This window comes from Macrobrachium nipponense, chromosome 20 (genome assembly GCF_015104395.2).
Source record: "Macrobrachium nipponense isolate FS-2020 chromosome 20, ASM1510439v2, whole genome shotgun sequence".
NCBI lineage: Eukaryota > Metazoa > Arthropoda > Malacostraca > Decapoda > Palaemonidae > Macrobrachium > Macrobrachium nipponense.
In genome coordinates this window covers 12,674,154-12,698,373 of record NC_061089.1, presented here as the reverse complement: position 1 = coordinate 12,698,373, position 24,220 = coordinate 12,674,154, and the positions used below count along the sequence as shown (strand labels likewise).

The following is a 24,220-nucleotide window of genomic DNA, read 5'->3' as shown; positions in this document are numbered from 1 at the left end:
CGCGTTCTGCAGCATGGATCTTTCAAGCTCGAATCATCGAAACAAGCGCACGGGGGAAACTGAAGCCAAACCAGGTCATCCGCTAAATAGAGAAGGAGGACCAAGGCCGTGTGTCGTTATCTGAACACCGTGACTTCCCACAAAAGCAAGCTAAGTACAATTTTTTATTCATTTGGAGTAAACTTTGAGTGTTTCCTTTGCAGGTCGAATTTCGTTATTCCTGTGGCTGAAGTTACGAGACATTCTTAATCTTACTTTTTACAGAAATTATCTACATCATTGAGATTTCGCTACTGCGAGTTTTTATCTTTGAGTGTCTGTTTGCCAGAAGTTCTACTGAAATATCATAATCATATACTATGTTAATTTTATCATTGGGTGGTATTATTAATCCCTTACGTAACAAATCATATTAAACAGTGAATATGCGTTTTACGCAGTGGACGTCTGTATTTATACAGATGCATGCGATAGGGTCGTTTAAGCAAACCGTAGTGATTAGAAAAAACACACAAAAACAAGTGGAACACCCGTACAAATCTATATAAATTAGAGGTAACACTATTTCGGGTATGGACAATAAATGCTCCTTTGCAAAGTTCCGCTCGCAGTTTAGCCTTTTGAGTTTTTTTGCGTTAATATAAAATATCGAACCTCAATGACTCAACTTAACTTTAAAAATATGGCTGGATTGCAAGGAATAACATGTCTGTAAAAAACTTTCATCAGGATAAATGCGCTGACCAGGATCCCTCACTATTTCAAATTTTAGCAAAGAATGAAGTACAAAACAGTTTAATATGTTGAATGCAGTAGTGATAACTTGTCTTATTAGTAATCGCTCAGTTCCTAATAGTTCGTCATTCATTGCTTATACATAACCAGCAACATAATGCTAAAAAACACACAATACGTTGCCGATGGTAATAAAGAGAAGGATCCTAATTATTACAAAAAGAAATAGAAACAGTACGCCCGTTCAGAATCAAACAAGCAAACTCGGTTACTGTGTCCACCCTAGTCAAGCGGTCAAGGTTAGTTAAATCTGCCGAGTGTTCAAAGCATAGCAAATTCCACACAATAGGCGACTCTAGCAGAGTGAAAGAAAACAATGTTGGTTCATACATGCCAATATCTTTTTGAATTAAAAAGGATTTTTCCTATGAAACACACAACCGTATAAGGTAATCAGAGCATGGTTTTCGTTTTTTTTTAATACGTAAGTTATTATAAGTAGTGTGGGGATAAAGCCCGACTGTACGCGCCGTTAAAATTAGAATATCTTGTTTATTCCTTTAGTACACGTAATAACCCTGTATTTACGACTCACCGTCTGTTGTTCGAACTTCCCTAATGAGAAGTCCGGATAAGCGAGCGCTTACAGATACCTCTATAGTTTATAAAAAACATTGATCTTGTATCTAGTGTAATTGTAAGATCCATCTAGGGGTATACACAAAAAAATTATCTTACATCCTGCAAAATAAGGCGTGTTTATCAAAGGAAAATAATATAAAACCTTCAAAACATATTAAAATCCGTTTGAACAAAAATGAGACAGTTAATCAAATAATAACTTATATAAAGGAACTATACATTTGTCTCATAAATCGTAACATTGTTCAAATGACCCAACAGAATTCTCCCACAACCGCAGTCGCACTTTGCACGCAAAATCTCGAGAAGCATGCACCCTCGAATGTCTTAGTGCGTGTAAAAAAGACTTTGCTGGGAAATGAAATTTTAATCCTTCCGACACTCTGAAATATAACGATTTCCGCGAACAAAGCCCTAGACACGGTTGACTCGCTGCAAACAAGTTAATATAGTAATCCACAAAAACCTATACATATAAATATCGCATTTCTTTTATTGTTGCTTAATTTTTAATCCCGCCCAACCAGTCGTGGATGAATCTCTCTGATAATCTATCTAAAGTAATATCAGTAAAGTCATTCAAGCAGAGGTGATTCAGCAGAAATTTTTTTTATCTTTTACCTGAATACCAGGAAGTTTCTCCAATAGCGAGTGATCTCTGGGAAAACGGATGTAATTTAACACAAAATACGGTCTAAGGACAAACATAAAGCTATATACGTACCTTCGTATAGACTCTCACTGCAATTTCAAAATAGAGATAAATGACGAAGTTGAAAAATGTTAGTAATAGGAGTCATTAGGAAATCAAATAAGCCCATATAATTTTTCCCTCAAACGTCATGCCGATAAAAGATCGAACTTGGCGTATCTGCGTAGATTTCTGACGCTTAAACAAGGAAACGACTCCCGATAGTTTCTAGTGCCATGTACCGACGACATCTTATCTCTGTTAGGTTAGAATAAATTTTTTTCACCAACTTGGACTTACTTAAATGCTTTTACCAGATACCATTACCTAAGTGATTGTACCTCATACACCGTTTTCAGCACACTCAGGGGACATTATCAATTTTTACGTATGCCTCCGTCTTACGTTGCACCCCAATTACAATATAGCGTTTGGAGACTTTTAGGGGATACCCTACATGCCTATATGGATGATCTTGTAATCCTTTCTAATACCTTAGAAGAACATTCACATAAACTAGAGCTAGTGCTACAGAGACAAAGACAAATAATCTCAGAGTAAAATATCTAAATGTGAGTTTTTAAAAACCGAACATATTTATCTAGGTTTTATGTGTCTAGTCAAGGTCTTATAAAGTAGTCCATGGTAAGGTGTCGGCTATTCATAACTTTCCGGTACCTATTAACGTAAAAGGGGGATACAGCACTTTGGCGCTGTAGTGGGTATTACAATCGTATGCAAATATGTAACTCTTCAATCATAGCAGCTCCTTTTAACAGTTTCTTACGACGAAGAAAAAGAGCGTAGATTAATTATGGTCTAAAAAAGCATCAACAGGCGTTCGATATCTTTAAAACGCGGAATAATGCAGCTCACCTAACTTAAAATCCCTGATTTAAATAAGGAATTTTTTTTTTATTGCAACAGACGCCTCAGACCAAGGGGTAAGAGGGTACTACTTCAGTAATATGATAAACAGTTCTTTCCTATACCTTTTTATTCACGTAAACTAAATGCCCTCTGAAAGTAAATATACAGTAATAGGCAAGGAAGGGCTAGGTCATCTTTAACTCACTAGTACATTTTAAGTTCATAATCTATGGCTATCCTGATAAAGTCCTTACCGAACATGAGTCCTTTACCGAGTTTTTCAAAGGCTTTAATCAGTCAGTTCCAAAAGGAACTCGGTGACAAATGATCATTCAGGTCTTTGGAGCCAAGATAAGATATCTACCTGGGAAAGCAAATATCATAGCTGACGCATTATCCCGCAATCCCGCACCATACAGCAAAGAACCATTAATTAGACTAAAAGATATAGAAACATCCGTGCCTATTGTTAAAACCGTATCTAAACAAAACAAGAAAATTCCTTAACCCAAGAGATCGAGACCATTGAATATCTGGGTTGGTTGGAGCGCAGAACTGTTACAACTGAACAAAGCACGTGTCAACAGTGATAAGCAAAACAATAAACACCAAACAATAAACACTTCGACGGAAAACAAGGTCAGCAGCTAAGCAAAACCAATAAACACTTCGAACGGAAACAGGGTCAGTGGCTAAGCAAACCAATAAACACTTCAGAAACCCTAAAGCAAAAATATATTTAAAAGTATGTGTATCAGAATAATGTAATCAAATGTAATATATATGTAGGTCCGTGACGAGGAAAACCCGAAGAACACAGCAGATGACTAACGACCTAGGTAGTAGTATAATCTCTTTCATACCAATCGTCATAAACTGGTTGCATTCCGTCATCCAGGGTTCCCTACTATGTCACAGAAAGCCAAATCACTGTTTTTATAACTGGCCCTACAATGCTTACAGATATAAAAAGCACATAACTGATTGTAACACGTGTCATGAAACAAGGGACACTAAGACACCTGTCAGTTAAGGGCCTATCCTGTGCCAAATCAATCCTTGAAAGAATATACGTAGCATTATTACAGAATTACGAGTCTGACAGAGGGAATAAACACTTCTTAGTGTTAATAGTTCCTTGACACGTTATATAGAATTAATAGCACTAAAAACAAACACCGCAATTGAGTGCATTAGGAATATTTATGAGTGCTAAATCAGTAAATATGGAATTCAACACATAATAATCTGTGACTCGGGTGGTGTAAATCAATAATCTTCTAACTCGTGTGAATTCCTTTCCATTAAGAAAACCAATAATATATTTTATCACCCAGAGTCAATTGGTTTGGTAGAATAACGGATAATTAAATAGGAAAGTGTCAATGTCTTACGAGTTACAACTTGTGATATTGGATCCGAACTGGATTTATAGCAGTTCTCGCGGTTTTAAATACCTTTATCATTTATATCTTGTATCTATAGAATTGATACCGCAAGTAGCCTTATACGGTACGCCGCTAGAACACTTTTCCACATATTCAAGCCAACCATTAATTTATCAAAATTATATAAAAAAAAGATATATATATATCTTAATATAAATAAAAAATAAATAAATAAAAATAAAATAAATATGGATACAAGTGGAGTCAATATATCACTCCGTAAGAAGTCGGAAGGGTTACAAATTATAAAAAAGGTATCACGATAAAATCGATAAGCAAGACGTAACCATAATTAATTAAATATCCAAATATATATGCGTAAAGATTTGAACTCTAACTTAACGCTTTAGTAATGACAAATAAGCTAAAAGTTCAAACACATATCCAAAACCTACTGACATATTGTCTGTCCCGGTGATTTATATTCGTAGTCAATGAAAAAAAAAAATAAATAATAATAATAATAATAATAAATAATAAATAAATAAAATAAATAAAAGAGATTTTAAAGTCAGGAAGTCTAGAAGTGAAAATGTTATCTATGGAATAATCCTATATGAATCTTATACAGGGGGGCTAATAATATATATAGATTTGTAGGAAACCTTTTTCATTAGTTTGGATAAGGAATATTTAATTTAACATAATTACAATTATGCAGATTTCCAACATGAAACTAATATATTGTTCAATTTTGGTACTGTTTTTTTTTTCAGACATTCTTCTCATGTGGGTCGAGTATTAAAAAACAAAAACAAAAATTTATCCTAAAGTCGTATTTATTACAGTAAGTAACGTAACTCTTAGCTGGCTGGGAGCAATCTCCTGCCCAAGTGACGACGTCATCATTGCCGTATCAGCATTTGTTCCTTTAAACCTCAATAATCTGCTTACACAGGCTTCATCTGTGTGTCGTCTCTGCTTGCGAAGCAGATTGACTGGAGAAAGGATGCTTAGCCCGAACTTCTCATGGGCAAGGCAGACATGTCTATCCGTATGCGCAATGCAACATTTAGCTAAGGAGTTGCAATCATTTTAAAATTAATAACAAAATAAGCAAATAGAATTTCTATAACAACAAAATGAATTAATTTTTCTGAACCTCATAGACATTTAGAAGTATCAAGATATATATATGAAATATTTACTTGCAACATTAGCCTATTACAATTCAAGTAAAACATTCATGGGAAAACGTCACATTTTCTTGAAAAACCAAAGTTTATTTAGAAATTAGTTACATAGTGGGTTTTTTCGTTGCATCTCCTACCTATTAATAATGTTTTTAAAATTAACCTCAGAGGATGCGGGCGGGAAAATTGAATATGAAACTTTTGTTGTTAGGGCACATAGGATCAGATTTTATCACAACTTAATTTCATCTTAGCATAGAGAAATACAGAATCATGATTAATCTTCTCTTTGACTCTTATGTTGCCTGGCAATCTTACAAATAGCTCCGTTTCACACTTCTTTGTCTAGTAACTTACTACCAGTAATATCGAATTTTCTTTGGGATTCGTATTGAATATCTGTTTATTTTTATAATTATGGATATTTTTTTACAGTCCTTATAGACTGGATAGGTTCACTCATTGTTAATGCCATGGATAAAAAGGTTTGTACAGCGAACTCTTTTGAATTCCAAATATCAGCGAATTCATGTGGCTTAAGTCTGGTCTAAATGGCTCTCTCCCCTCCCCTGTATTTGGATGTCGTCTGAATTTACTTTGCCCTTGTGACAAGTATAATTTCACTTGCAGGCTGATTAATGGAACCTGGTTACAGTATCCTGCAGTACGAGAGTTTCACATCGCAACTTCAAAAAAATCGTTCGTCGCTGCGGATGACTACAGTCAAGTAACAACTGCCTGCAATGTGAAAGGAATTTCATGGACTTCTTCGACCGACACCGTATCTCGTCGTAATCTCGTTTTAATGCGGAACGCTCCGGTGGTTGTGGAAATCGACTACAAATGGGACATACTTCCGACAATTACGACCCGAAGGATATTCAACTCTACTTTGCTGGCGAAGGACTCGTGCTGGGGATGTTTTTTTTATTCATCGCGAACGTAATCGTGTAGCTTAGGATGCAGAGAATAAGTATGAGCGCAAAAATAGAACGTTGGACCCGCCCCCAGGCAAAAATTTTCCCTTGTTTTAACCCTGTGAAATCGGCCGTTTCATTTGGCTATAGGTGGTTGTCTGAACTGTGTAATGGACGAAAAGTTGTTCGAACGCTAGTTAAAAGTGAAGTAGTATAACCTCGGTCATATATCCTATACATATAAAGTATCATGTATCCTATATATAATTGATCATAAATAACAGAATCTAAATATATCTTTGCGTGTACGCAATAGGAATCTATTTAAAGTGCACATATATTAATCATAATTATATGAATCCATATACATATGTATAAACAAATCAGGTAGCCGATAATCAATATGTTACCTTTTATCTTACCAATATCTGCAGTTATATATGAGTTAGTATATTGATTAATGAATCAGATATATAACATTTAGCATAAAAATCAACGAATCAATCAGCATAAACATTAATAATTTTATCAATTCATATATGAAATGTTTTTTATCAGTTAAAATAATGAATTTTTATCATGTTTAATCTTCATTCTATGCAATTATCAGAGTACATTAGTATTTTCTGTAGCATATGTATCTTAATGAGATGAAGTGAAAAACTGTATCATTATATATCACGTGATCACTATTATTTACCAATCATGTTTTATTATTTTTTATTTTATTACTTGAATCAATTCATGTACACAATGAATTTTTATTTACTTATATATATATATTCACATAGTGTCTGTATCACACTCCTATAAGTCAAATCCAAGTCAAGTTGAGTAATATTCAGTAGTTGGTTTTGGTAGCTGACCGAGCTGATGTAAGTGTTTACATAATAAAAATATGGAATGTTACTCCATATATATAAAAGACTAAAACTAAAGAGGGGATCAACCAGTGGTTGCTTGCAGGAATGTGATCAGATAGACGCTAAAGATGACGTATACAATAAGTATGTAGGCTAAGTTGACATGTCGTCATCTGTGGTCATTCATTTGTTTTGAAACAGTCCAAGCTCCCTGCTTGAGACAACTACCCCGACCTATAATTCAAACGGCCTACGTGATCTGTAGCGTGTCTCATTTTGAATTGTGTGTTCGTATGAAACTATGTCCTTATTGTTATGTATGTTCATATGCTTGCGAAACTACTGTCTGTTCCTTCATAACTTGTAACAGAGATGGTAGACGGGCAGAACAGAGTTAGCTATCGTCATTAGAAGACCTGTATCTCTTTACTAAGCTTTATCATGTAGAGAGAACAGAAGTAGCCATCATCATTGGCAGAAGCGATCAAGCTATCGTTATTAGAAGACTTGTACAATCATATCTGATCTTCAGCATGTAAAACTTCAGAAGAATATATCTATTTTTATACTTCGTGTTTTCTACAAGAACCTCCTCACCATGAGTTTAACACATCATCGTCATAACAAGAAGATAATCCCGACTTCGTAAGTGATCTACAAACCCCAAAACACTCCATTGAAGATGGAAGTGCAATACCAACCGACTTAGCGTAAGATTATCGCAAGTCTAACATTACCTCATAGGGCGCCTTATCATACAAGGCACAAGCCCTAATACACATGCCTTGAGAGAACATCATCTCGTCTCCCAACATCAGTTGCGAACAAGATAGACAATTTGTATGGTTGTTATCAGTATAAACCTTCAAAAGGCAGGTGTCATGTTGTGACTACGTCTCGGATGCATGACAGCTCACTGAGTGCAGTCGGTCGGCATCTGTTGAAGAGTCTGAGTCCGTCATGAGTTACGCTGTGGACTCTTTATTGGTTGATCCAGATCAGTCATTACTTTGTCCTATTGGCATGTTGCTGTACCCATAAAGGATCGACACCCATCATGGAGTGTCAGTGTCTTTATTCGCTGCGGACTGCCATTGCAGAAGTATCCGTTGACACGTCTTTCTCCAAGTCTTACGAGACCATGAGAGAGTTCTCTGCATTTGGGAAGTCCAGTGGATGAGTACATTTCATCACTCCAAAGAATATGCCAGACAGGAAGGTATATGAGGTCTCATTGCGACCATATTTATCTATCTTCCTTCGGGCCTGCCCACAGGTCCTTGGAACCTCCTTTCCTTGGACCTGTGGTGGATGCTTGCAGGTTGTATGCTTACCTGGCTCCTTCAAGAGGACAAGTTGCTTCTCACCTATGGTGTGCAGTTTTAAAGGTAAGAAGGATGTGAGAGTGACTGGCCTATCCACCTTCCCCACCTTGTCCTTCCACCCCTCTTCATTCAGGTTGAGGATAAGACTCGAACTAACACTGGCTGGTCGGGCGATTGATGCGGTAAGCTTACACATAGAGCTTCCTTTCTATGTTTCTTATCAGAATCATAGAAGCAATCCCGCTCCTTCCTCTAGCAAGGGGAGGATGGAGACTGGCAATAATGCAAACCCTTCCCAGAACTTTGCATTAATGCCTCCAACTCTAAATATTTTTCCCAGCCCAGAAGTCTAACTCTTGATCATGCAGCTCTTATACTCCAATCAAGTTGTTAAAGGCAGGGCACTCCTCCTCGCTCTTACGACCAGGAGGAATAGCCAAGTTTTGCAGAACTCCAGTCAGTTCTAGAGTCTCACTCATATTCCTCCCACCAATCAGTGAGTCTTCCTCATGTAAAGGACTGAGGGTTTGTATATCGTGTAGGAACAAATGACAATTTTTGAAAGCAAATTGTATTTTTCCTAACTATACAAACCTAAGGTCCTTTACATTTATGCCCGCCTCATGCCACCCCTCAATCTGAACCTGGGCCAGAAGGCAAAGTGGAGTGTTTACATCTGGGCAGGCGGGCCTACCCGCCTGCCACATGGTAGTTACTGCCTAACCACCTTGTTCAAGAACTTAATAGCTGTAATTCCAGCTACACTGAAAGTAATTCCTTATGTAAAGGACCTCAGGTTTGTATAGTTAGGAAAAATACAATTTACTTTCAAAAATTGTGATTTTAGAGCACTAGACAAGTGTCATAAAACTGGAGCACCAATAACCAAGTCCACCAATAACTGGGAATTGCCTGTATACAGTGAACTCCCTGTATTCGCGGACTAATGTCTTCACAGATTTCTCTATGAAACATATACGTACCCCCATTGTTTACGGAAGATTCGCCTATTCACAGTATTTTTCTATGAGAAACATCCACAAATTCCTGTTTGTTTTTTTGTTTTTTTTTCTTTAATTTCATCATAAAATGCACTTTTTGTGAGAAAACTATTAAAAAAAGCAGGTATAAACATTTTTAGTGGGTTTTTCTTAGAGTTTTAACTAACAATATATAGGCAGTTTTAAGCGTTTTTATAGGGGTTTCAACTATTCGCGGGTTCTAGCTATTCAAGGGGGGATCGGGTACCCATCCCCCATGAATACAGAGTACTACTTACCAAGTAATTACGGAATCAGAGCCCACCCTCCTCCCCTCTGATGGACTTAAGGTATAAAACGAACGATGATTGTCTGCTAGGTTGTTCCAATATTCCATTTGTGGGACGGGGTGTCACCTACACAAACTACATTGAAGCGCTACTGTTACGAAATGTGAGAGGTCCATTCCAGGTTTGATTTAATGATAAATAAAAAGAATTCAACACCAACAGTTGAAACTGGGGATACGAATATAGAAAGAAACACTAACACAACAAAGGTTTATTTACAAGCTTACTAACAAAGATAAATGCAGAATGGTATCTCCTATTTATATAAAAAAGGCAAAATCTTACAATGCGTGAACTGGGGGAACAGTGAGGAAATGTTTATACTTGCTGGTAAGTTTCAGCTGACAGAACTTAATGCTCTAAACGATGGCTTCACAAAAGGAGAACTATTCTTCAGACGTCTTCTTGACACTGTATTGCAGAAAACAATGTCTACTTTTGATACTTGAAGGGCAGGAACTCCCCAAAACCTCTTGTAGAACGTTTCTTCCCCGAAGGTTTGCTCTACGTCGAAATGCCTTGGTCGTCCACTCCCAGAAGACTTGACCAGAATCCGATCAAACTCACGAGCACCTTTTTCTCTCTGATCCTTCGTCCTTCTTCTCTTATCTCTCTTTGGTGATCTCTGCTGCTGATCTCTCACTGATAATCTGATCTGTGGCTCTTACTGATGATCTCTCTTCTCCTACTTCGTCCGTCGTATTTATACAGCATTCTGGGGGCGGAGCCTACGGCGAACGTCACAGACTCCCGAGATTACCGGAACGATTTAGAAGTTTCTCGACGAAGTATTGCATCAGAAGTCGCTGCGTTTCTCACGACACTTCGGCGCCTGTTGGTTCCACAACACTCCTGCCGATTCTAGAACCATCATGAGAACAGGCTTCTCAAAGATGCGTTTTCCTTTCTTTTATCTTTCTTTGCTATGAAGCGATTACCATGACAGCTACCCACAACATTTTGAATCTAACCTGATGTAATAGTTTATGCTGATGATGGGTACATGGGGTTTGCAGCAAAAATACTCAATTAACTTGGAAAAGTTTATCCATTGTTCATGTAAAATCCTTTAGAAAATAAGCTGAGAGCACAATGGATTCTCACAAAAAAACTATGGTTGGGTTTTCCTTCTTCAAGGATATGTTATGACTACTGATTTATATTTCTTTTTTCAGAGATATCTATTAAAATTTTCTCTGTATAAGTGTACTTGTATAATGTATAGATTATATATAAATTATAGTCATACAGTACATTTAGTTTGAAAGAATTAGCATTAAAATCAGTTGTTCACTGTGAGAAAGAGAGAGAGAGAGAGAGAGAATTAACTATCATTTCATTTAAGCTCACAGTTTACCAACTGTCCAACCTTTATGTATGTTGTACTCTATGATTAATCTCTCTTTTTTTTTGTTTTTAAGGCACTATGATATTATTTGTTAAAGACTTCTTCTTTGATATATATATATATATATATATATATATATATATATATATCTATATATATATATATATATATATTATATATATATATATATATATATATATATATGTATACATATATGTGGGTTGTGTGTTGCAATTCAGCATTTATGTACATATTGGATCCAAAGGTCAGAGTCATACCTAGTAGTTAAGGATTAAAAATGAATTTAACCTTGATGATAACTTTAAGAATGAGGTACCACCTAGTACACTGACCCTCTTGTGGTGCAGTAAATGGTTCTAAGTTTTTTAGCATTGTCCCATTGGCCCTTGCTATATTATCTCCGCCATTTACTTTTCTTGTTATCTCTAGTCTTTCCCACTTTGCTCTTTAACTTTTTTGTTTCAGTTTTTACTTATTATATAAAAACAAATCCTGCGGAGTATATTGTAATCTATGCATATGAGGTTCTTGGATGTTTTGTTGTGAGCTATGGTAGGATGGATAGAGACATTTATTCTTCATTTTATTTTAAAAACCCATACCGTCATTTCATTCTCAAAAAATATTCCTGTGAACACTGTTAATGTGAATCTTCTGCCTGATATAAGCTTTGATGATGGCATGCTCCACTGAATACAGTAAATGATATCTCTTAATCAGCATTGTCTCTGTTAGCAGCAGTTACTATGCTTTACATTTTTGGCTTAGCTTTATTATGACCTGTGACTAGAGACATAAGGCCAGAATATCTAGTAGCAATTATTTTGGCATTAAGTTCATTAGCAACCCCAGATAATTGTTTTTGTTATATAAACTAATCATTTTGCCATCATAAGTTCTTGTTCTTACGATATGACCAAAGTAGGTCTCCATGAAATATCGTAACCTGCTGAAAGAATGTAAAATATCCAGAAAATTGGCATGCATTTGAACTCAAAAAGTGTATCAGCAGTGTCATGAAAAAAGTTTTGGATGTTTGGTAAGATAGTCATGTTTGTATTGCTTCCTTCAGGTTACTTAGAAGTAAATACAGGAATACAGGGATGGACCACTAAATTTTTATAATTCTTCTTTTAGGGGTTTGACAGATGAAAGCGAAATCTTGCGCTTTCTGCAGCATGGAACATTAGTTGGTCTTTTGCCTGTACCACATCCTATCCTCATACGCAAGTATCAAGCAAATGCTGGCACTGCTACATGGTTCCGAACATACATGTGGGGTATCATTTACTTAAGGTAAGTTTCTATTAATGCATAATCATATAAGAATTCATAGCTTGACACAGTTGCAAGGTTTTGTTTAGATATCCATTTAAAAAAACACTTTCATGTCAGCATGCTATGATGGTTTTGTGGAAGAAAAGTGTAAATTATTGCCGACCAAAAATGTATGCAATTAACCCTCTTACGCCTAAGCCCTAAAAACCAAAACGTCTCCCATATGCCGAGGCGGGTTTGGAGTGAGCACAGAAGCGGAAAAAATAATTTTTTCAAAAAATCACAGCGCGCTTAGTTTTCAAGATTAAGAGTTCATTTTTGGCTCCTTTTTTTGTCATTGCCTGAAGTTTAGTATGCAACCATCAAAAATGAAAAAATATCATTATCATATATAAATAATGCGATATATGGTAGCAAAAAAAAATAAAATTCATACATAATTGTATTCAAATTGAGCTGTGCAAAAAACGGTTAAAGCTAACGAGTTACATTTTTTTCGTTGTATTGTACACTAAATTGCGATCATTTTGATATATAACACATTGTAAAACGATCAAAGCAACACAGAAAAAATATTATCACAAAATGATGCATGAATTCGTAACACGCGGACGTAAAACTTTTTTTTTTTTTTTAAATTCACCATAAATCTAAATATTGTTCTAGAGACTTCCAATTTATTTCAAAATGAAGACAAAGGATTGAGTATTATGATACTGTAAGAGTTTTAGCTTAGAATTGCAGTTTTCGACCATTTCGGACGAGTTAAAGTTGATCGAATGTCGAAATTTATATATATATATATTTATATGCAAATATTGCAATGAAACTCTATAAAATGCCTAATATGAAAAGGAGCAAATATTAGGAGAATGCGACGTACCCATTTCGGAGATTTGCGGCCGCGAATTGGCGCGCGGAGGGAAAGAAAGTTTTTTTTAAATTCACCATTAATCTAAATATTGTGCTAGACACTTCAAATTTGTTTCGAAATGAAGATAAATGACTGTATATTACTAGATTGTAAGAGTTTTAGCTTACAATTGCGTTTTTCGACTATTTCAGTAGAGTCAAAGTTGACCGAACGTGGTTTTTTTTTCTATTTATCGTGATTTATATGCAAATATTTCGAAAAAGAGAAAAGCTACAACCTTCAATCATTTATTGTTGTATTCTACATGAAATTTCACACATTTTCATATATAAAACTTTATGTAACGGCTAATTTTAAATGGTGCAAACATTACGACAATCGCACGAAAAAATTTCAGATTTTTTTCAGAAGAGTTACCGCACAGACGTAAGGAAATTTTTTTTTTTTATAAATTCACCATAAATCGAAATATTGTGCTAGAGACTTCCAATTCATTGCAAAATGAAGGTAAATGATTGAATATTACTAGAATATAAGAGTTTTAGCTTACAATTGCGTTTTTTGACCATTTCGGTAGAGTCAAAGTTGACCGAAGGTTGAAATTTTGGCACTTATCGTTATTTATATGAAAATATTTCAAAACTGATAAAAGCTACAACCATGGGTTGTTTTTAGTTGTATTGTGCATGAAATTGCGCACATTTCCATATATAAAACTTTATGTAAAGGCAAATTTAAAATGGTGCAAACATTAGGACAATCGCACAAAAAAATTTATCAGAAGAGTTACCGTGTGGACGTAAGGAAAAAGTTTTTTCATAAATTCACCATAAATCAAAATATTGTGCTAGAGATGTCCAATTTGTTGCAAAATTAAGGCAAATGATTGATTATTACTAGAATATAAGAGTTTTAGCTTACAATTGCGTTTTTCGACCATTTCGGTAGAGTCAAAGTTGACCGAAGGTTGAAATTTTGGCACTTATCATTATTTATATGAAAATATTTCAAAATGATAAAAGCTGCAATCATGAGTATTTTTTTTTGCATTCTACACAAAATTGCACACATTTTCATATATAATACTCCATGTAACGGATAATTTAAAATGGTGCAAAAATTATGTCAAAGTGACAAAAAAATTTTTGAGATGTGTCACTGATACTTTTTAGTGCGATAAGAAAGAAATTCGCGCTTGCGCGCCTGCGTAACGATTGTAAACAAAACAACGCCTTGATCCTTGAACTCCCAGCATTCCCCAAGGCGCGTGATTCAAAAGATTTCGGCTGGTAGGCCTATAAGTATTTTTTCGTGAATTTTAAAAAAAACTTTTTTGAGTCAACGTATAATACGTCCAATCGGCATACGGGAGACATTTTGACCCGACGTTTAATACGTCCAATCGGCGTAAGAGGGTTAAGTGTAAACCTCAAGAGAATGCTCCTTTTTTTATTTGTACTTTACCTGGTATTGGAATTGTACAAACTTCATGGCTGGATTATTGGAAGATTGAGTTCTAGCACAATATTCCAAATTACCAAGATACTATTTTGAAGATGTCAATTGATTCATTTCTGTTCTTTGGTTATTATAAATGCAGTTTTATTTTTTATTTAAATATATTAAATTTGATAAAGTAAATTACACTTCAGTTCTTAGAATTTAGAATGCCATTTCTCATCATACTGTAAAGTATTGTAATTTTATAAGGGGTTGGCCAACCAAGTAAGAATAGACCAATTGAACAAGGACTAAAAGTAAAAGGCAGAAATGAATGCAGCCAGCATCCTCTAGTCCCAGTTACACTGTTGGCTGCTTTTACCTGTCATCTGTTCCCTTTGGTCTCTTCCTGCTAAACTTTCCAGCTTCTTTAATTTCACATAGCTTCCATTTTCACCAAGCATTCTACAAAAAAGAAAGTTGCCTAAGTAGTCTTCTCAAAACATTTTTTTTGTATTCTTACTCAATATAATTTTTAAACATTACTTATTATATAATTTAGTAACTTTCCAAGAGTAATGCAGAGATAGTTTATTTGTTTTGCACAGTGAAGAGATAAACTTGACGGGAAGGATGAAATTAAAGGAGAATCGTTTCGAACTTATGAACTCTTTCAAGTTCCCATATTTGACTTTTTATTGTTATTACATATTTTACTCTTTATTATTATTATTCATATGCACAATGATATAGTAAGAAAGCACCATTAGCCCTCCTAGTGGGTAAACTAATTTATTGTCATTTTATCAATTTTCAGAGGTTTCAGATGTTTTGTTTATGTCTTTGCAATTAATGCCCTCTTTTCATTATTTATAGAAAATTTTACTTCATATTTTTGCCATTGACATGTAAAATGTTCAGTATTTTTAAGCATTGTACATAATTAATGTAAGACACTGATAATTCATAGTATTTGGGATGAATGTCATCAACTAGAGCAGTAAACGTAAAGCTAGGATGTATTTGGCAGAAATAGACGGGCACTTTTTGTGTCATTAGTAGGGATTAGGAGTTTGACCTTCACCTCTGGTGCTAGGAATCTAGGGAGTGATATAATGCATTAATGAAGAAATTCCTTAGTTACTGGATGAAAAGGGAATCATTTAGGTTGAAAAGGCAGCTGGTTAGAGCTGGGCATAAACTGGTTACTTAACCTGTCAGCTTCCTCACCTTTTACCTCACTTCTACCTCTCCCCTCCTATCTCTGCTTCCTATTACCCCTACTGTACCTGTCTTCTGCTCCTTTATGGCTCAAGGAAAAACAATTTGATAAATTAGACCAGGATGTTAAGTCTTATTTTTAAGTCAGTTAGGGGTTTAACCAAATTGTGTTTGGTAAAAAAGTCAGTTCCCATGGTGTACATCCTTTTTGGATACTCCCCATGATGTTCATCTTCCCTCAGCATGCTGGATATGGAGTTAAGAGGCCTGGTTTTACTGAATCTCAAGGCAGGGGGACAGCAGTTTTAAAAGAGTTCTGATAGTAACTCTGCAGTAGCTCATACTTCTCTAATGAGAAGCTCATCTGGTTTAGCATGTGTAGGGGAATACTACCCTAGGGAACAAAATTTTGGTGGTTCTCCTGTGGCAGAGGGAGGAGCAGCGACAAGGTTCAAAGGAGAGACCCGACAGTCCTGCTTCTCTAGATCTCTCGGGCTATGCTGGAACACCAATGCCCAGGGATTAGCTAGTAAAATACCCTAGGGGGGAGACTACAACTTTGCTCTAGCCCTTAGTCTCATATATGGAGTTGATATTTAGGTATACTACTCCAGAGATGCTTCTTGGACTCCATTATATAGTCACAGTTAATGCATGGTGTTTGGCGGAGGTTAATGCTGTGATCTATGGTTGGGAAGTGCCATTATCAAGAGCAGCTTGTGCAAACCTCTTCCCCACCACTTCCATGCCAGAAGAGGTATTTATACCAAAGGTGCTGGAAGTGACTCCTTTATTGGCTTTTGAATGAGGCTTTTGGCTGTCAGTTCCTTTCACTGTTTTAGAGATTATGACTGAACAGAGTACGTTCACCTCATTCATGTTAGAGACCATCACTACCAGTTTTCTCTTGACCATTTAGTGGTTTGGCCTATGGTTATTGTGCTAATGGTTTGTGGTATTTCTGGCATCTCATCTAGTATATGATGGCAATCAGGGATGTGGAGAGTAAATTTGGTTCTCATTAAGAGAGAGTTTTGTCTTTTTCTGTTTCTTTTCTGACGCAAGATTCGCCTTTGAGTCGCATCTCACTTTGGATTGACATGTTGTTGGGCTTTTCTCTACAATTACTAATGTGCTGGTTTGGTGGGGCCGGGGGAGGCGGTAAGAGTTGCATGCCCTGGGATTCTTTTTTTCTTCCGTGCTTACAGTAAACCATTGGGTTTTAAGGTGCATCCTGCCAAACCAATAGATTAGCAAAGCTTCCTATGTTTGGAATCTCTCAAAAAATCTGTTCTTTGGTACTTCAAACATGAAGCCCAGCCTCCTCCCTCTCAAGTAAAATAAAGATTTGCTCTTTTTACTCCTCCATACTGCCTAGGGAGTATGGAGGAGGGGAGTAGTCAAGAGTGACTATTCTCCTTTGCCATGATGAAGGGTAACCTCTCTCGCCTGTAGTGATGGGTGCAGAGAGCAGAACTGTTTTCTTAGCTACTGTTGGAATTTGCTTTAGGATGTTGTCCTCTCCTCTTTGAAACACACAACAGACTCAGTTTCTTTTTCCAAATTTGTGTATACCTTGGTTCTTGGGAAGTGATTTTGGAGAAAAGCACCTTTAGAAGTCTTACAACATTGGTTCCTCAGTTTAATCACTGAGTTCCCTTCTGGGGAACATGACTAGAGATTGGATAACAATGTTTGACCTCTCCCCCCAACTGAGTTGTGCCACAAACCCATTTCTTAGTTATTTTGATAGGCATAATTTGAGTACCATCAAAAAGAGAGAGGACTTCATACTTTTCAGTACCCATTCTTCATAGTTTTTGGAAGTACTATGGCTTTGCCTTCGATGGAATTGCCCATCTGTTCATGGTACTGTTTTGGACATGACATAATTTCTGTCTTTAGTTTGGATTTACTTTTTTATTGTTTTAAGGTTATTCACTTATTATGAGACCCTAAGCAAGGAAGTCATAGTGCCTTCATGGGCAAAACTCCTTCAAATCTTGATAAAGTTCTCACATTTTTTTGTCACAAGCAGAGGTTTGTGATCAATTAAGTGAAGTCCAATTTGTTACAAGCACAGGTGAAATACCTGACCTTACGAACACTCAACAATAGAAAGGGCTTATTAGATGGCCTGTCTTGTTATCGAGCTTAAGTGAGGTAAGGTGTGGTTCTTTTCCCGGCAGGAACAGCCCTCTTGGCTTTGGCTGGTAGTGCTAAGTCTTCCGTTGCCATAAGGTATCTCATATCTCTTGAATAAATCTGTTGTCTTCATTTCTGTCTGATACAGCACAGGAGTGCCAGTTTAGTTTTCTGCCACTTTGCTTTTTTGAAGTAAATATTAAGGAGGTTGTCACTTTCCTTTGGTAACCAACTATTTTTTGGTGGTTTCCTTACTATCCACCTTCAATATTGCTTTGGTTTCAGAAACATCTGGAGGGGGTGTGCATACCTGGAAAGGGATTTATCTTAGGTGTGTGCCTTTCAGACAAGCTGCAGCATGTTTAACGCTGCAGGTTTTCAGAATGCATGAATGTCTCTTGGTGGTGTGGATGTGTAGTTACACCGCTGTCATGACCTATGTTTCTGATAGGTGAGAGGTGTCTGATATTTTACATCCTTTACCAGAGCTGGTACTCAAGTGATCGGTGTGCATGCCATTTAGTTGTTTGCAATATTTATTCCATGCAGTAGAATATTATTGCAATTCAACTCAGCCATCAGTCTGAATGCAGGGATGTCCAGGTCTCTGCTCTCCTGAATAGCAGTAAAGTGTCAGGTAGTTTTTTTAATTTTTTAGCGATAATGGAAGTAGGTTGCATCATGTGTAGGACACTGGTTGTGTTTTTTCTCTCCCAGACTTCTTTTAGGAGTGGTAAACAGTGTTTCTCAATCCTCCTCGTTTGCTTGACTCTAGCAGTCTCTTGTTAGCCTCTTGCTGAGGGGTTTTCCTGATCAGCTGTTTCCATGGTCAAAATGCTGTAAGAGCAACCCCGCCATCTTTCTATGACAGCTGCTCTTTCAGTAATTCTGTTTGCTGTAAACTTCCTGCAACATTATGCTGGAATTCTCCAGCAGTTTCTGTGAGAAAGTGTCATTCCTACAAAGTAGCAGGGGATTTAGTTGTGTACCAAGTAGTATTTTCAGTGAATGTGCATGAAGGGGAAGAACATCTGTGATTAGTATCACACCAAGAGAATCTCTCTGCTCGAAGTGTATACTCAACAGATTACAGACTCTCCCCTATTACCTTATCCTAGTCAGGTGACTTTCAGTGTCTGGAGTACAGACTGGTGTGACTCTACAATCTTATAACTGATTGGGTTAAACCTCACCTTGTCTGTGGAGTTTTCTCAGTAATGAGTTGAATAGTCACAGTCTCTGTGGAACTTTGGTTCCGAGTTATTTTTGTTCTTGGTGCTTTAAGCATTATGAGGCATCTTTTGAGCCTCTGTTCTGGTGTTGGACTGAATCTGTTCTTTCCTATCCTTGGTGTATAATTTGGGAAGTCTAATGGCTAGCTGTATAGCATTTAGCTTTCGGTAAGGCAGGAATTGCTCATTCCATGATTTCTCAGGACTCATCTCTAGGTGAAGAGAGATCAAGTTTCTGTGATTCTTCCCTCTGAACCCAAGGGGAAATTCAGATGAAGTATTACCTTGCCAGTCTGTGCTTTTCAGTACTATTTGAAATTATCCGCCTCCAGGGTGTGGAGCATTTTCATCTTTCATTAGTACTGATTAGTTCGGGAAAAAATTTTCTATGAACTCTATCATAGCTTCATATAGGTTCATTGGACCATCATCTCCTATGAGAGGCTGGTCCCCTTGCTGTGGGAGGGCTCTCAAAGTCAAGGGCTTTAGTCCGTCCCTCAGTCAATGACTGAGAGGTGTCTTCCACTTTCTCTGTCGTACAAAGGGGAGAGGGGACTAGGTAGAGTTTTATCTGGTATCCAATTCAGGGTTTTTCAAGGATTAAACTGCCCTCCAACTTGAAGTCACCTACAGGAGACATCACGAGTCTCTGAATTTTTTCTTACTTGCGTAATCCCTTATTGCTTTAGGAGGGGCAGTCAGACCCAGGGCCCAATTCCTATAGCCAACCATTTCACCTGACCAGTAGGAGGTTCAAGAATATGATGTCCCCAGCTTGCAAGGCAGCCAGGATCATGGGAATTTTGTGGTGTTTCTAAACTCCAGTCAGTTGTGGGGACTGAAGTCAAACCTAAGGAATAGTTTCCCTATGTAAAAGGGGATGGTTAATATTCCCATAGGAACAAATAAAACATTTTGAATAACAGTATGTAGGTTTCCAAGTTTTACAAACCAAATCCTTTGATATTGAGTCCTTTGAGTTCCTGTGGTCAAAGGAAAAGGGACTGCAACATTTGGTGAGTGAAGGATACTCCCCCATGCACCCCTTCCTCTCTACCTGTTAACTACCTTTTTACTAAGTTTCAACTGGTATCCAGCTCATGCTCAAAGATACTCCTATACATATAAAAGGCTTTGGTTTGTATACCTAGGAAAAATACAAATTTTTATTCAAAGTTTGTTATACTATAGTACTGCATTAAATAAATGTCATTAAAAATAATCTACCACACCACACACACACACACACACACACACACACACACACACACACACACACACACACACACACACACAGAGAGGTGTATATAAAATGCTAACATTTAAATGATTTCTCAATTAAAACACTAACATTAAAGTTATTTCCTAAATATATTCCATATATGTAGCATACCATTTTCCTATTTTCTTTTCATTCTGCTTGTGACTTAGCACTTGAAAATTCATTGTCACTGTCAGAGTTATCTAGAGGAAATGGAGGAGTGGGACCGAAATGTTATGAAATTATTTCTGCTATTCCCAAGTGGATCTTTTATTGTCTTGTAAATTATAGAAGAGTTTTCATTATTATTCAGAAGATGAAACCTATTCTTATGGAACAAGCCAACAGGGGCCATTGACTTGAAATTCAAGCTTCCAAAGATTATGGTTCATTAGGAAGAAAAGATGAGGCAAAGGTGTTAAGTGGTGCACCAATTTTATATGGTGCGGTTTTTTTGTAAGGTAGAGTATATATGATCACTTACCTGCTTCTTTTTCTTGATAATGCGTTCTGCAGTCTGGTTTTTAACTTTGTTTCTTCTTAATCTTAGTTCTGGATTAGTAATCTTTGTAGTCTTAGTCTTAGTCTCTCAGTGAGAAGTTTGAATGAGACAAACAGCAGAGTTTCTTTCTTTACTGTGCAAAGAATTAGAGTTACAAGTACAACTACAAAACAAAACATATAAATCTATTATTGGACTCTGGCAATATTTCTGCTTTTGTACTCAATGATGGGTGCCAGTCCTCTCTGGTTTCTTCTGTCCTTCTCAAATTGAGCCACCCTCAATTCGAATTTGGCACCACCTCCTTAGGTGGTGTAGATCTTGGTTCTCAGCCCAACTGAATTCTTGATTCCTGGAGTGGTGTTTCCTTATCTTTTCCCCATCGCCTTTTAGGTAGGGTTAACATGTTAATTCCTCCTTTTCCAGGCGGAGTCAATAATTTAATATGTTAATGCCTCCTCCGGGAGGTGGAGCTGAATTCTTGCTAGAAGCTGAGTAACTTTGTGCAAGGTCACAGGTCAAAGATTTTATGACGGTCTTAAGATTTTAATTGCGATGGTGTCATGGTTCAACTTCCTGTGACTAAGGTTTTGTTGATCAAATTCTGGCTCATACACCAAACTCAATTCTCTCTCTTTTCCTCTTTTTCTCTTTCTTGTTATTTTCACTATACATACTGCTCTGATTATTCTCTCTTCGTCTCTTTCTCTTTCTCATTATTTTCATGTTACTTTGAATATTCTCTCTCTCTCTGTTTTTACGCTACCCTATCTGCTATTATTTCTTATAGCTATCATTACATCACTCGGTCACCTAGCAAACATTGTCTTTAATGTTTAACATATACAGGCAGTCCCCGGATTACGACGGTCTCGGCTTACGACGTTCCGAGGTTACGACGCTTGTCAATTATTATTCATCAGACATTATTTCCAGGGTTACAACGCATGTTCCAGGGTTACGACGCCTACAACGCTCATCTGGCAGATGAAATATGACACCAGAAATGCAAAAAAAAATCAATATTTGAAGGGTTTTTTTTTTTTTTTTATGAAAAATGCCATAAGAATGCAGTTTACATAGTTTTCAATGCACCCAAAGCATTAAAAGTAAGGTTTTATTAGGATGTTTGACGAAGTTCCGGCTTACGGCGATTTTCGGTTTACGACGCGTCTCAAGAATGGAACCCCCGTCGTAACCCGCGGACCGCCTGTATATATATATATATATATATGTATATATGACAAAAATTATTAAAGAGTACAACAAAATATGTATACTACTGATAGATATGAATCCTTGCCACTTGTCAAAGTCTTTGTCTAGATATACAATTCCATTTTCAAACTAACTTTTTTTTCCCCCTTTCAGGAATGTTGACCCTCCTATTTGGTATGATACTGATGTGAAGCTTTTTGAAATTCAAAGAGTGTAAGGTAATACATTTATGAAAATACACTTTCTCCGATTTGAATCTCTTGTATTCGGCAATTATCAACAAACTACTGAATATGTTTGGGTGAATTTTTTTTAGAAATTTATGTTTTAAACTTATACTATGTAAGATAAACCTCCATTTTAGTACATTATTTACCCATTTTAAAGTGATTTTAAAATTATATATTACTGAGTGAACATCAAACATTTTTTGTGCTCGATTAGTCCTTTATATGGCTGTCACAATGGCTGTGTGTAGTGTGAAGTCATTCTGTAAGATTTTCACTGAATCTGAAGTTTTAAGTTTGCAGAAAACTTATGAAGCATTGTGTCCTGATGCTAATAGTCACTGTGTAAACAAACTGAAATAAAACGTATGAGAGCATTTGAAAAACTAGGCTTAAAGTCCTTCATCATATCAATTGGATCTGAGAAATTTTGCTGTACATTAGCATTAGTTCTTGTTAGATAGATTATGCTGTCATGTAGCTAGACATTGAAATGAAGGATATTTGTTTATGCTTTAGAAGACATGTTAATATTCATACAGTTTTTTTTTTATTCATTTTATAACATGTTTTTTTATTAACCTGAAGATAATGCCATGGCCGTAAATGGATCTTGCATTGTTAAATTTAAGAAATGTGAGTTTTTATTGTAAAAGGCAGCAGACATTGGTTCAATGCGCTAGACCATTTTGGTAACAGAGAGCTTGATAAGTTTTGGTAATAGAGAGCTTGATAAGTTTTGCAAGATTTTTAGTTTTTTTTTTTCCATTTTCTTGAATCGTTCCTATTTTCTGTTCATTTATTCAGTTGTATACCTTTTCAGACCCCTAATGCCTTTTTTGTGTGGGTGCTAAGGTACTTGAGTAATGCTGAAGATAGTTATCTTTGGTAGCTTGGTTATATCACACAACCCTATGTAATATGCTCTCATTATGTATACTTATTTTGTACACATTGGGTAAAGCACTAGATTTTCCCCTCATGAAAAACTTACTTTACAACTAAAACTTATTATATACAAGTAATAGCCACAAATAATTCAGGTTAATACATACAATAAGTTATGTGGATATTCACTTAATTTTAAGTAAGTTTATAATTGAGCCCTGTTGCATTTAAAGATTGGCCAGAAATGGCACAGGCAAATGGAGGGAGGAGTTTAGTTTAATTTGAACCATACCAGAGGCAGAATCTAAGAAAAACACAAATTGATGCTAACAAATGTTTTTATAAAAGTCCCTAATTTTCACCAATTATTAAAACGTGACAAATGAAAAGGTTGCCCCCTACTGACATACCAAAATTAAAGTTTTTTTAGACAGTAGTTCTTAAAGAATTTATTGTTTGATGTACAGTATTGTTTCATGTTATGAAGTGAACAAAATATGGTTTGTTTTGCGTATACAACAAACAATTTGTGGTAATGGTTCATCCCTTGAAAAGTAGTCTAGAAAAGCAGTGAGTGGCTTCAAGTTCATTTTTAATTCTGCAGGAAACCA

At 36.2% G+C, this 24,220-nt stretch overlaps 1 protein-coding gene across 2 annotated transcripts in view; it reads left to right on the top strand.

The window, feature by feature from the left end:
* The window catches only part of LOC135221776 (protein HID1-like), a 476,459-nt gene extending 452,746 nt beyond the window's left edge, over positions 1-23,713 (top strand). For both annotated transcript variants that reach the window (XM_064259610.1, XM_064259621.1), the window contains 2 exons: positions 12,461-12,619; positions 22,648-23,713. In XM_064259610.1, coding sequence (XP_064115680.1) covers positions 12,461-12,619; positions 22,648-22,711 — 223 coding nt within the window. In that variant the 3' untranslated portion in view covers positions 22,712-23,713. The remainder of the gene's footprint in view (positions 1-12,460; positions 12,620-22,647) is intronic.
* The last annotated feature ends 507 nt before the right edge of the window (positions 23,714-24,220 follow it).